General features: G+C 40.2%; 1 protein-coding gene across 1 annotated transcript; it reads left to right on the forward strand.

Moving 5' to 3' along the window:
* The first annotated feature begins 942 nt into the window (after nucleotides 1-942).
* On the forward strand, nucleotides 943-12,689 carry LOC148373686 (serine/threonine-protein kinase pim-2-like). Its single transcript, XM_088328192.1, has 8 exons — nucleotides 943-1,259; nucleotides 2,334-3,062; nucleotides 3,738-3,832; nucleotides 3,906-3,953; nucleotides 4,196-4,420; nucleotides 5,482-5,659; nucleotides 8,662-8,835; nucleotides 11,964-12,689. Exons 1-8 carry the CDS (start codon nucleotides 1,205-1,207, stop codon nucleotides 12,053-12,055), a joined length of 1,596 nt encoding a protein of 531 aa, XP_088184318.1. The 5' UTR covers nucleotides 943-1,204; the 3' UTR covers nucleotides 12,056-12,689.
* Nucleotides 12,690-13,091: the final 402 nt, after the last annotated feature.

Raw genomic sequence — 13,091 nt, forward strand, 5'->3', positions numbered from 1 at the left:
GCCCACTGCCTGAAGATAGCTGGAATGGCCTCCAGCATTCTGGTGGCCCTATTAAGAATAAGCAGTGCAAATAATGGATGGATAGATGGATGATTCAGTTATTTTTAGGCCAGCAGAGTATGCCTTGCTGGGCTCTCGTGGCCCACAAAATAGATTCCTCTGTTCCAATTAACATGTATATATATATATATATATATATATATATATATATATATATATATATATATATATATATATATATATATATATATATATATATATATATATATATATATATATATATATATATATTTTTTTTTTTTTTTTTTTTTTTTGACACTAATAACAGAAAACAATCTTGACAATCTCAACAGCAATCAAGCACATTCACAATATTATATTTCAATATGACGTTTAACAGGCACTCCGGTTTCCTCCCACGTTCCAAAAACATGCATTTCAGGTGAATTGGCCGGTCCAAATTGTCCCTAGGTGTGAATGAGCGAATGAGTTGTCTGTCCCTGTGTGCCCTGCGATTGGCTGGCAACCGGTTCAGGGTGTCCCCTGCCCACTGCCCGGAGATGGCTGGGATGGGCTCCAGCCCCCCCGCGACCCTAATGAGGATAAGCGGTACGGCTAATGAGATGAGATGACGTTTAACAGCAAACACAATGTGAGGTTTGAACCCTTCTCGAAAATCTTAATAGCAATCAAGCGTATATATATATATATATATTTTTATATGTGTGTGTGTGTGTGTGTGTGTGTGTGTGTGTGTGTGTGTGTGTGTGTGTGTGTGTGTGTGTGTGTGTGTGTGTGTTGTGTCGAAAGCGCAATCGACACCAGGGACTCGTGCCTTCTATCAAGTGTTTGATTAACAGACTGGAACGTCAGTGACAGTTTGTGAAATGCTCGGAAGCACACCACGTCGAGAAAAGTGACGGCGCTTCATCTCTTTGTCTAAACTGGACTGATTTCTGAAGATCGTGCTCGCCGCTGGTTTAAGTCGCCAGCTTGTGTCACGCCCGTCGGGCCCTTGTTCGAGTCCCGCCGGGCCGCATAGCGCCTTTGACGTGTTTGTGATCGCTGCGCCTTTATGACTCGAGTGGAACACGCGCGAGCAGCACAAGCCTCTAAAACACAGTCTTTGCATTATGTGCAAAGGGCTGCATGATTACACTCAGGAAATGAACGTTAAGTCCCGAAACCACAAGGCGACAGCAACATGAACGTGGAGAAGTTTCACCCATTTCCATTTTTGCCCACAAACATTCAACCTGGTGAGTTACAAATCATATAAATCCATTGAATAAGTGTCAGAGCGCGCTGCTCTAGCCTGCCGCTTCTTTAAAGTTGCATCGCAAAAACGTTTGTGAGGACATGGAATAAGAAATATGGGAAGATATCTTAGACAGTGCAGAAACATAACTTTTGTATTAATAGTTGGCAATCATTTTGTTCCATACAATATTTCCAATATGTATTTATTTCATAAGCTCTGGTGCAATCTCCAGGCTGCAAAATATGCCGAAAAGCAATCCAATTTTTAAAAAGGGCAGCCTTGAGCGTCTTTATAAAAGGGGGAAAATGGTGCAGATTGCTTCATTGTGAACAAAAAAATATTTGAAGTAAGGGTGTTTTTCATTAGGAATGTTTGATAGTCTTACAATTCATTAAATACAGAAAAAAAAACACCCCGAAAATAACTCTGAACATTTATTAGTAACAAAAGGGCAAAGCAATGTTTCACTTGGAAATTGTTTTATAACATAGTTACACTTCTTTGATTGCTCTGGTTTCTTAAAACAGAAAGGACATTTTCCAAATAGCATGGAGGATACTTTCAACTCGCATGTTTACATTGACAACAGAACAGCACTTTTTATGAACCTCATTAATTACAAAATCTCAATGCACTTTTCTCAAAGCGACCCGTTGATTCCCTTCAAGCAAACATGTGCAGGTAGTCAGGGACGTAGTCAGGCAGGAATGGAGACCTCTGTATGCTTCCACGTGTTCGTGATTCTTTATTTTTTTATTCACTGTGTGGTTTCTATGAAACAATATTCAAGCATTAAAAAAAACGTAATAGTATATAACGAGCAGATAGATAATGTTTCGCAGAGACGTATGCTACGAACGGGACACAGTGCGAGATCGGGCCCAAGTCAGACAGGATCTAAGTAAGCTTCCAGGTTACATGTGTACATAAACTTAAGTTGACTTAGTTGAGTTGATGGCTAGCTTGCTGTAAAGGTAGCCAGGTAGGGCAAATAGCTAACTAGTTAACCAGTTAGCTAAACGTCCATTTCGATTGTAAAAAAACGATTCGCTTGATTATTCTCTGCTTTTAGTTACAGAGACCAGAAATTTCACCCCCTTTATGGAAGGCTGTGTGCTGTTGAAACCTGACACCAAAGCCATCAGAAATGGAGCGATGCCCATGAGGAAGTTGTGTGGCACAATACCAATCGTTGGCGAACCCAAAATGCAGCCCGTCGAGTTGCTGCAGACTATAACGGAGACCAAAGAACAGGTGTCCCAAACGGTTGTGGCCGTGAAGACGGCCAAGTGGCAGGCAACCCCAAAGCTGGACAACCACCCCAAGGAGCAGGAAGCAGACCCTGCTGACATGACATCAAACATTCTACATGTTAGGAGGACTAGTAAAAGAAAAGCAGGAACAACAGAGTCCAAAGACCAAGGCCTCAACCTAACCGAGGTCTCGGCCAAACCATCACGCGCTAAAAGGCCTAGGCGGAGGTCCAACGCCAAACCGGAAAACCTGATCAAAGAACCCACTACCGAGTTGTCTGTCAAGGCTTTGCTGGCTAAAGTCCTTAACAGCAAATACAGTGCAAAACCTGAAGCTCCCGCTCCGGCCAAAAAGCCGCAGGTGGAAGTCTCAGAGGTGTCTGTCAAAGCTTTGCTGGCAAAGCTGAACACCAAGAAGAAGTCCAGCACTAAAGCAGAGGCCCAAAAGCAAACCAGGCCACCTATTAACAATGTTGCCCAGAAACCAGGAACGGTCCCCTCCTGTCCCTGCTGCCTTCCCACCATGCCACAATCTGACACCACTCAAAGTAAGATTAGATCCTTACACCTTTGCGGTAGGCCACATAGCTTGTGAATGAATAAATTGTAATACTTTTTCCATACCTGTCAACATCCACGGCTCGATGCCCGTACAAACTGTCGTATTTTCCCGTACAAAATACAAAATAATCGTACACCATTTTTTTTTTGAATGATACATGATGGGAAAATCCTAGGCGGCACAGTAGCATCAAACCGCTCGCTTCGTTTGCAACAAAAAAAAAAACAATAGAGACAGAGGCTTCCGCAGCGAACTCCTTTGACTTGATTGATTTGCTGTTTAGTGATAGTCGGTGTTTACCGGATGGTACCCATCATTGACAAATTTGCATTTTTCTGTACAGATTTCCTTGTAGGTCGTACTCGTCTTAAAATGCATAAAAAACATACTTTGGTCGGCAAAACCGTACAGGTTGACAGGTATGTTTTTCTGACCCTTAAAGTGACTACTGTTCTTTTATACGTTAGACAGTTTTCCTATTTCAAAAGGTGTCGTAACATTTTCCTCTGAATCAGTAAACTCAAGGAAAGACATTTAACCGGATCAAAAATCCAGATTAGACCAGAGAAGTTAATTTGCCTTAAGTATATTTAGTTGAGAAGAATAATGAATTTGTTTTTTCCAAGCTAAACAAAGCAAAATGTGAATCTTGTGTTGGCAGCATTATTTGTGCAGAAGTATCAACAGCTGGAAAAACTTGGAGAAGGAGGCTTTGGATCAGTGTACGCTGGATACAGAAAAAGTGACTATTTTCCAGTAAGCATTTACCACTGTACAATGCAAATACATTTACCATTGCCCATACAAACTATGCAACTCAATCCTGTAGGTGGCCATCAAATACATCCCCATAGAAAAAGTAGAAAGCGTCTTTCTGGTAAGTGTGTCCATTTCTTGTTGTAATGCCAAACTAACTTCAAAACCAAGTAAGCAAATTTAAATATATATTGCATTCTGTCAATCAATAGCTTATTTATCGAGTTCCTGTAAGAAGCACAATCACAATTAGAAATGTTCCTTTTTAGATTGGTTGCTTCTTGTATGATGAATATGTCATCAAAGTTTGACATACTGTATCATGTGCTTTATTACATGAAGACATTGTATGTTCCTCTGTAGTACATCAATGGAAAGGTCCAGAAGGTGCCTCTAGAAGCTTGGCTTATGCTGCAAGCGTCCTCGTTGAAGAACGCTGATGGGTCGTCGGCGGTCGTCCTGCTGCTGGACACTTATGACCTGGAAAAAGAACTGGTTCTGGTTATGGAACGGCCAGTACCTTCCGTGGACCTTTTCACATTCAGAACTAAATACAAGCTTGGTCCGTTAGAGGAGTATGAAGCTAAGGTAAAGAAACTACACATGAGGTTCTACACATGATAAATCGGTTAAAAGAAAATTAAGCTATCTGAAATTGAAGAAATATTGTCATTTTCCTCAGTTGCCTGTTCAAAGTACTTGATAGTAAGGATGTTTTAGGCCATAATGTTTTCCGAATAATACTAACACTCATCATGAGTAGTCATCCTGCTCACAGGTACCGCGATTTAAAACCGTAAACACTATTGCAAAGGTGTCATACAGATGGAAGGGCTAAATAAAAAAATTAAGCTAAAAGCCGAGGGTCAGACGTATCGAAAGTTGAACATTTTTAAAGTGACATAGTTTAGTTAACCTAATTAAACCGACTGAAAAGCTATTAAATATATTCTCGTATGTATTGATAAATAAAGCAATATTTTGGTATGTCTCCTACGGTCAGTAATCTTCAAATTCCAACAGGCACAAAAGACAAATTTCCTTTGTATAAAAATCCCTATTACATGAATATTAAAAGAAAGAAGACATTACAGGGACCACCAATCATTATATTTTATATTTAAAAAAAAGTGTATAACAATAACTATGATAGCAATTTTCTTTTATTCACTAAACCACGATAAAACAATATAAACAAATACTGAATAATTCCTGGTGCGTGATACAATAAAGAATAACGATTATCATGGGGTCAAAGACAACCTTATCGGGCTGGATGTAGACTGCAGACCTTAACTTTGACAAATGTGCACTGGTGTATAAAATTTAATGTGCATTCAAAAAACTGTCTGAATTTATCATTGTATCAAATACATTTAAATCCTTACAAAATGGCTTTCATCATCGTCCTCTAATTTGTAGCCCCTGTTTCTTAAATGACCGCTAGAGGGCAGCCGATACTAGTCACCTCAGCTAGTATTAAGGCCAGCATCACCTTAAGTTTTTTTGTAGTTGACAGCGAGAGCGATATCAATTTAAAATTGCGACTTCATTTATGTGACATTGGGGAAAATTAAAGAAAATAACAAACAAATCACCCACAAGTTTAGCCATCAATAAAGTCACAAAGGTCTATTTGTCATCATCAGAACATCATGAAGCAGTTGGTGGACGCCGCCATCAAAATGCATGCTGTCAACGTTTTTCATCGGGACTTAAAGCAAAGGAACATTCTGTTGGAAGCGACCTTCAGTCTCCCACGAGTACGCCTCATAGACTTCGGCTGCAGTTGCTTCGTCAACGAAGAACCTTATCGAGAATATGCTGGTAAGCATTCAAACTGTAAATCTTGGGTGGGCAAACGTTTTGAGTCCCATACTCCCATAGGACCCAAAACGCATAGGAGAGAGAAAAAAAGATGGATTTTATACAGAGTCTGGACTCCCAATAGATTAGGAGAAAAGACCTATCCATATTTTCTCAAAAGGTATACTGTACATGCATACTTAGACATAGACCACTTCATCAAATGACTTTGACACTGCCGGAATTAAAGCGAGAATGTGTATGATGTGGGCGGCACGGCAGCTGAGTGGTTAGCGGGTCCGTGGAACAGTTTTGAGGTCATGGGTTCAAATCCAGCTACCCGCCTTTCTTTGCAGAGTTTGCATGTTCTCCCTGTGCTTGTGTGGGTTTCCTCCCACACTACAAAAACATGCATGTCAGGTTAATTGGCCGGTCCAAATGGTCCCTCCGTGTGAATGTGCACGTGAATGCTTGTATGTTCTTTTGTGCCCCTGCCTGTCCCCCGCCCACTGCCCGAAGATAGCTGGGATGGGCTCCAGCACCCTTGCGACCCTACTGAGGATAAGCGGTGCAGATAATGGATGGATAATTTAATAATAATAATAATTTCCTTTGTATTGTCATGTGTATTATGTAGTGCTTACCAGTGGTAAAACTCCATTGAAACCTGTAACTCTTTGAATGCACTTATTCAACGAAGAAACCAGCTCCATCCAGCAGCTCCTCTGTTTCCACACTTTTTTTCTTAGCATTTAACATTTCTTTCTACTGCTTCACGGTTGACACCCAACACCACACTCCCTCCTCTTCCCTTACCTCCAGCCTTTCTGAAGTGAAACCTTTTTTCATCGCTAACTAAACAGCAATAAAACTGAATTCCTTCTTACTGCCACCAAATCTACCTTGTCTAAAGTAGACTCATTTGCTTTCCCATTGACAGCTCCCTTGACTTTCCCCTCTCCCCCCGTCAATAGTCTTGGTGTTATCCTCGATAGCACATTCATTCTCTTATAAAAAAATATCACTTGGTCTGCTTACTAGGCAGCACGGCAGCGCAGTGGTTAGCACGTGTGCGGCACAGTTCTGAGATCATCAGATCGAACCTTCCTGTGTGGAGTTTGCATGTTCTCCTCGCGCTTGCTTGGGTTTCCTCCGGGCACTCTGGTTTCCTTCCAGATTCCAAAAACATGCATGTCAGTTTAATTGGCCGGTCCAAATTGTCCCTAGGTGTGAATGAGCGAACGTCTTTCTCTGTGTGCCCTGCGACTGACTGGCTGGCAACCAGTTCAGAGTGTCCCCTGCCCGAAGATAGCTGAGATGGGCTCCAGCACCCCCGCGACTTTACAGAAGATAAGCGGTGCAGATAATGGATGGATGGATGGTCTGGCCACTTTCACTTTCTGCTCAGTTTTACCTTCGCTCCATCAACAGTCTTTGCGCTTCCCTCATTCCCCTCATTACCGCCATCTTCATCCATAGTTTGTCCCCTTCCGCCTTGATTACTGTAATTCTCTCCTCTATGGCTTACCTCTAAAGTGACTCAATAAACTTCAGCTGGTCCAGACTTCCCCCAATCCCCCTCTCGCCACCACAACAACTCAACTGTCTCCTAATCAACCAAAAATCCTTTGCAAAATCCTTGTACACCTTCAAGGCCATCTTGAAGCTTGTCCCTCTCTGACCTCCTTCCCATTACCACCCTATCCCGTGCCCTCAGATCTTCCTCCTCCCTCTATCGCACTGTAGCTGCTGCCCGTCTCAGTTCCATGGGGGGCAGAGCCTTCAACCGCTCCTCAGCTCTGGAAGGGACTACCACCAGACCGCTGTAATTCTATCTTTCAATGCAGTTTCAAAACTTACCTTTTCAGACTTGCTAACTGCCTTAGACAGTCCTCTCTCTTTTTTTCTACTGTGCGTTGTTTTTATTTTTTGTATTTATTGTTATTAATATCACTGTTTTTATTCTGTGTACTGAGACCTGTTCTTTGTTCGGAAGGGCACTTTCAAATAAAGTTTATTATTAAAAAATACTTAATTCACCAATTAGAACAACATAGATATGAAATATAAACAAAAATGAACTATCCTTGGAACATGCAAATTTGTATTTATCTTACATAACATGAGGCTCAACCAGGGAAAGCTGGACATGATTGTCTGCCATCTTGCTGCTACAGGTAAAAAACAAAAAAAATTGATGCGGTGTGTTAACATTGAGTCTCTGTAATTTGTATTCTTCCTTGTAGTTGATAACGATTGCTTTTTGGTTGCATTACATAATACTTTGACATCTAATGGTAAGATACACAAAATCACCATTATATTTTTGAAACCCTGCAACCCTACTGAGGATAAGCGGTGCAGCTAATGAGATGAGATGAGATATTTTTGAAATTTTGGTTTGGCGGACTGGATTATAAAGGTTCACGGGCTGTGTGTGTCACGCTGATCATTTTGGATTTTTTTTTCTTGCCCTCATATAGGTTTCAGGTTAGGGAATATCTTAATGGGGCTCTGTCAGCCATTTGAAACTTTTTGTGATTAGGGACCATACAAATGAACATGACGTAACATGTTCAACGATTAAAATTTGTCTTTGGGACTGTTATAAGAGGTGACAAAGGAAGAAGAATTAATTCACACATATATGGAAACTACAGCAGAGTTATCCTCAAACACCAACTGACTCAGGATCATTTTTGGAGCCGTGGTAAACAATCAGTCCTCGGATGCATTCATCGATATTATTTGGTTGTCTAAAACAGCTAATTTCTATGATCATCTTATAAAAATAACTCAAAAAGCCAGAAGAATTCTGATATTTTAATCTGGTGTGTTAAGTGAGGGTAACAAAAGACTGGATTGGTGACCTGAGAACCAGAGGTAACCCCAGTTTTTGGGATAAGTGATAGATGGACTTAATTTAACTTTAATTAGCATTAAGTGAAAATCCTTAAAGGATGTGTTCAGGGTAATCTTACAAGATATGTTTTAATATATGTTTGTATTGACTTGTTTTACAGGAACCTTACGCTACGCTCCTCCAGAATATGTCTTCAAGCGACCGTACAAGGCTGGCCCGGCCACGGTTTGGCAACTGGGCGCATTGCTCTTCGAATTGCTGGATGGAACCGAACGTTTTGACACACTCATGTTCCTCTTTAAAGGCCTCACATTGAACCGGGTGCTTTCTCCAGGTAAAGGCAATTCACAAATTTTAATACATATTTTAAGTTTGTGGAAGCAGGGACAGTGCACATTTATTTCTGCTCCAACTGGCATTTTTTTAAAAGAACATAATTTGCCCACGGATTCAAAGCAACACCTTTCAGTTTTTGTTAGCTGTGGCAACACCATATAAACCAAGGGCCTCAAATTTGCTCATTTATCCAGTCTTTTCTCTTTTTTCCCTTTTAAGTCTTTATTACATGTTTACCCTGCAGTGCCATGTCTAATACCATTACATATAATGTTTCACAACGTTCATATCAATAACAATAAATATATATTGATTTAATTCAATTTAAATATTGTCAGTGCGGGGTAAGCAAGTTTGACATGGACGATCGAAATAGTTTGACAGGGTTCAAAATGTGGGATCAGTTCATTTGTAAATGCGACCACAATTACAGTGCATGCGGGTAATAAAATAGATAAGCTCGCAAAACTTTTGTTCCGTCTGAAGTGTGTTTTAGACATAGATTTTGTAGGTTAGCTATTTGGGTGGCCGCTCCCGTTGAAAACACGAGATGGAGCTAAGAAGGAGAGTGAGAACAATGGAGAGAGAGACAGAGTCAGAGAAAGAGTCAGAGTCAGAGTCAGAGTCAGAGTCAGAGTCAGAGTCAGAGTCAGAGACAGAGGCAGAGTCAGAGGCAGAGTCAGAGGCAGAGACAGAGACAGAGACAGAGACAGAGACAGAATAGAGACAGAGACAGAGACAGAGACACGGACAGAGACAGAGACAGGATTGGAAATTTGCATTTGATGTAAGTTTGCTAGTAATATGATTGGCAAGCTACGATTTGGCTCTTATCAGATAATTACATTTGAGAGCAGTGTGTACACGTCAGACATTATGCTATATTTTTAAAAGATTATCTTATTCCAAATAATGACCCACTTCATTTTTGCAACTTAATCACAAAATATAAATGGCCATTAGATGAAAGCGAATAGGAAAAGAGCCATTGGCCAGGGGAAGAGGTCATCCTCGCTGTAGCTTAAACTTTTGGTTAAATGATGCCTTTTTAGCCATGTGTTTCAAACATTTCATATACTTAATCACGGTTATAAAACGAACCTTTGTTCCCTTCTGTCCTGCACACACTGCAGCAATACCGTAAATTATCTTTGGATTTCCACAAAGTAGATAAATGGATAAAATAATATAAATTATGTTAAATATTGATAAAATAATATAAAATGTGTTAAATACTTCTCAGAGTAAATTAAAGTTCTCCCACTTTAGTGATGAGATGAAATAGATTAACGTTTTGTTAGCAACTGCATATAGCAGGAAAATTGAATGTTACAAATATGTAAATAAAGATTTTGGTAATTTAACAGACATTTTTTTCCTTAGACAAAACTATGATACTTATTATGTTTTTGTTGTTGTTTTTTTTTCCATTTTATTTTGGATTGCAAACCACAAAAATCAAGGTATTTGAGAACATTGGAACATTTTCCTGACTTTTTTGTGGAACTCCTGATGCAACACAACCTAACCCAGAACCTGGCTTCAGTGACCCCAATGGAAAGATGAGCTTGGGACAGAAACAAAAATAAAATTGTTTTCGGTACCTCAAAATGACTTAAGAATGGTAAAAAGTGGTGCATGCTATCAAGCAGATTGAACCTTAGAAAGTTATGTATGAATGCCACCTAATATTAAAGTTTCTTTGTAATACAGACCCCATCATGCCACAACAAAGACCCCATTAAAATACTAGTGAAATTTCCCCAGTGGAGTTCTAGAAACAAGAATAAAGAGATTACACGCTGATAAGAGGTGCTTTAATGGGCCTGATAGGTGAGAGTAGAAGCGTGGCCGGGACTGGTGGACTTTGTTTCAATGTAGGGTCACCTGCTCAGATGGCAGGCTTTCAACACATGATGATGCTCAGCTGTAATGCTAAACACTCCTCATTTAATTCAGTATATTGATCATAAGAAGATCCACCCATCTATCCATTATCTGCACCGCTTATCCCCTCACTAGGGTTGCGGAGTAAAAAAAAAATAATGTAGAAAAAGAGCAATCAGTACGTGGTAGCCCCATAAAATATTTTTGTCTTGTCCGCAGTGCTATCCACTTATTATTTCGTAAAATCTGTTCAAATACCTTGAAAAACATTTGCCATTAAATAAAGGTAAGCATGGGAAGTATTCAAATAACCTATTTAGTGTACAATGTACCATCCCTCGCTGTATTACAGTTTATTTTTTTGTGGCTTTGCTACTTGCGGTGTTTTCATCTTGCCTTGTGATCTGCATTCTGATTGGATAAACAGTCAACCCGCCCGTTTCGTGCCTGGGTCTGCCTGTCTGTCAATAACATTGCGGTCTTAGTTGTACACATATATAAAACAGCTTGATGAAGCTTCGTTACATAAGCACAAATCTTTTTCACTTTCAAGGTTCTATAAAAAAAAGCTGTCAAACTTTTTTATAAAGTGTGGTACTTCTAAACATCCCACTATCCTTTTACAACACCTCTCCACTCATTCATCACTATCACCAACAAGAGCTCTGGCTTCCACTACATTTAGACCTTATTCCTGCAGTGCACTCATAATACCATCCATCCACGTCCATCGCAGCCTTCCTCTTCCATTTATTTCTGCTCTGTAGATCCTCTTCAACATTCGCTCCTCATCCATCCTCTACATGTGTCCAAACTAACTGAGTACTCTCTTATCCACACACTTGCTCAGTTCCACTACTACTCCAGTTCTGTCTCTCACAATTTCATTTCTCAATCTATCGAATCTTGTCACTCCTAACATACTTCTCAAACACTTCATCTCAAAAACATTTAATTTCCTTCTCAAATCTGCATTCAGGTTCCACGTCTCTGCAGCATACAACACAGCCGGCACAATCACACTATTATACAGTCCTCTTTTAACATCCATACTCATACTCTTGTTACTCATCACTCTATTCAGAGCACCCAGAAAGCATGGTGACTGGTCAAATTTGTAAGGTCAATTTCCTTAATGATAACAATGCAATAGAAAATTGTTCATTTTATCAATAGTGCAATGAAAAAATAGCTCAATAACACACTTGTGGATAACATCAGATTTTGTTTCCCGCCCAGATTGCAAAGACTTTCTTTGGATTTGCTTAACGTCAGACATGGAGCAGCGAGCCACTTTGGAGCAGATGCAATGGCATCCGTGGCTCCTCTGATTCAACTTGAAAAGACTTTTGCCTTTGAGGCAGGACTTGTGCAGGCAATCATGAAAAGCTTTGCTTGGTGTGGACTTTTCTATCTTTTTAGACCAATCTGTTGTCATGAAAACAAGATTCCCAGAAGCCAAGAAAAAGGACATTTCTGATCTAAACCGTGAATATTTACGGTGGCAAAACTTCACGTTCGATTAACGTTTGAACTGACGTTCTCCGTGTAAAATAGAGTCGAGGTATGGCCTTTTGTGTTTTCCGAGCAGAAGTGAAGGCGTCATGGGTCGATTCTTTTATGCGTTCATATTTCCGAGTGTACGTGGACGCATCATTGCTCCACCCCGAACCGGGTTGGAATGCTAGCGCTAAGCATCCATAGCGGCATACCAACACACACTTTGTGCTTTACTTTTCGCTTTAAAAACTCAGAAACAACAAATATACCTAGCCAGGTGGACAACCTCATATGGTTTTATTTGTAGATTTTATTTTTGACAAGTTCATCTAAAGACTTGCTGTTAGTGGACGGGCTAACAACACCAAGCTAAAAACTCCTGCTCGGGTGAGACTTGACTGCTTAACCTGTTTTAACCTCACCTCTCCACATATAACTATTAAATCGCCAGTTTTGTATAACAGCTTCAGTTGTATTCTGTGTTTTATATTCAATATGCATGTTCTATTTTCAAAGCCGTCAGCGCTTCTCATGCTATTGTGTGTGCTAGCTGTGACAAGACAGATGAGGGGAAACAATGTGCAATTGGATGGGAATACAAACAATTCAAAGTAATCCTGGCACCAATTTGACTTAGGAGTGTTGTATACCACAAGGTGAACGTAATTGTCGTCACTTTTGTTATCTTTGTAGCTGAAGACACCCACGCCCCCTACCCCAGAACTGGACTTTTTCTTCCACTTTTCTGATGTGTGGATTTGTGGTTCTTCATCTCGGCGCTTTAAGACAGCTCTTGAGCTCGTCTGAACGCACTAGTACCTCTGCGACCTAGGACCCTACAAAACCTGCATTTAAGACCACCACTCT

This window comes from Urocampus carinirostris, chromosome 1, assembly GCF_059441175.1.
Source record: "Urocampus carinirostris isolate Australia breed hairy pipefish chromosome 1, RoL_Ucar_1.0, whole genome shotgun sequence".
Taxonomy (NCBI): Eukaryota; Metazoa; Chordata; class Actinopteri; order Syngnathiformes; family Syngnathidae; genus Urocampus; species Urocampus carinirostris.

Excerpts from the sequence above, each read along its gene's own strand:
- LOC148373686 (XM_088328192.1), top strand. The coding sequence starts at position 1,205 with ATGAACGTGGAGAAGTTTCACCCATTTCCATTTTTGCCCACAAACATT. Across the intron at positions 3,954-4,195 it reads AAGTAGAAAGCGTCTTTCTG|TACATCAATGGAAAGGTCCA; the intron begins GTAAGTGTGTCC and ends GTTCCTCTGTAG. Across the intron at positions 8,836-11,963 it reads GAACCGGGTGCTTTCTCCAG|ATTGCAAAGACTTTCTTTGG; the intron begins GTAAAGGCAATT and ends TTTCCCGCCCAG.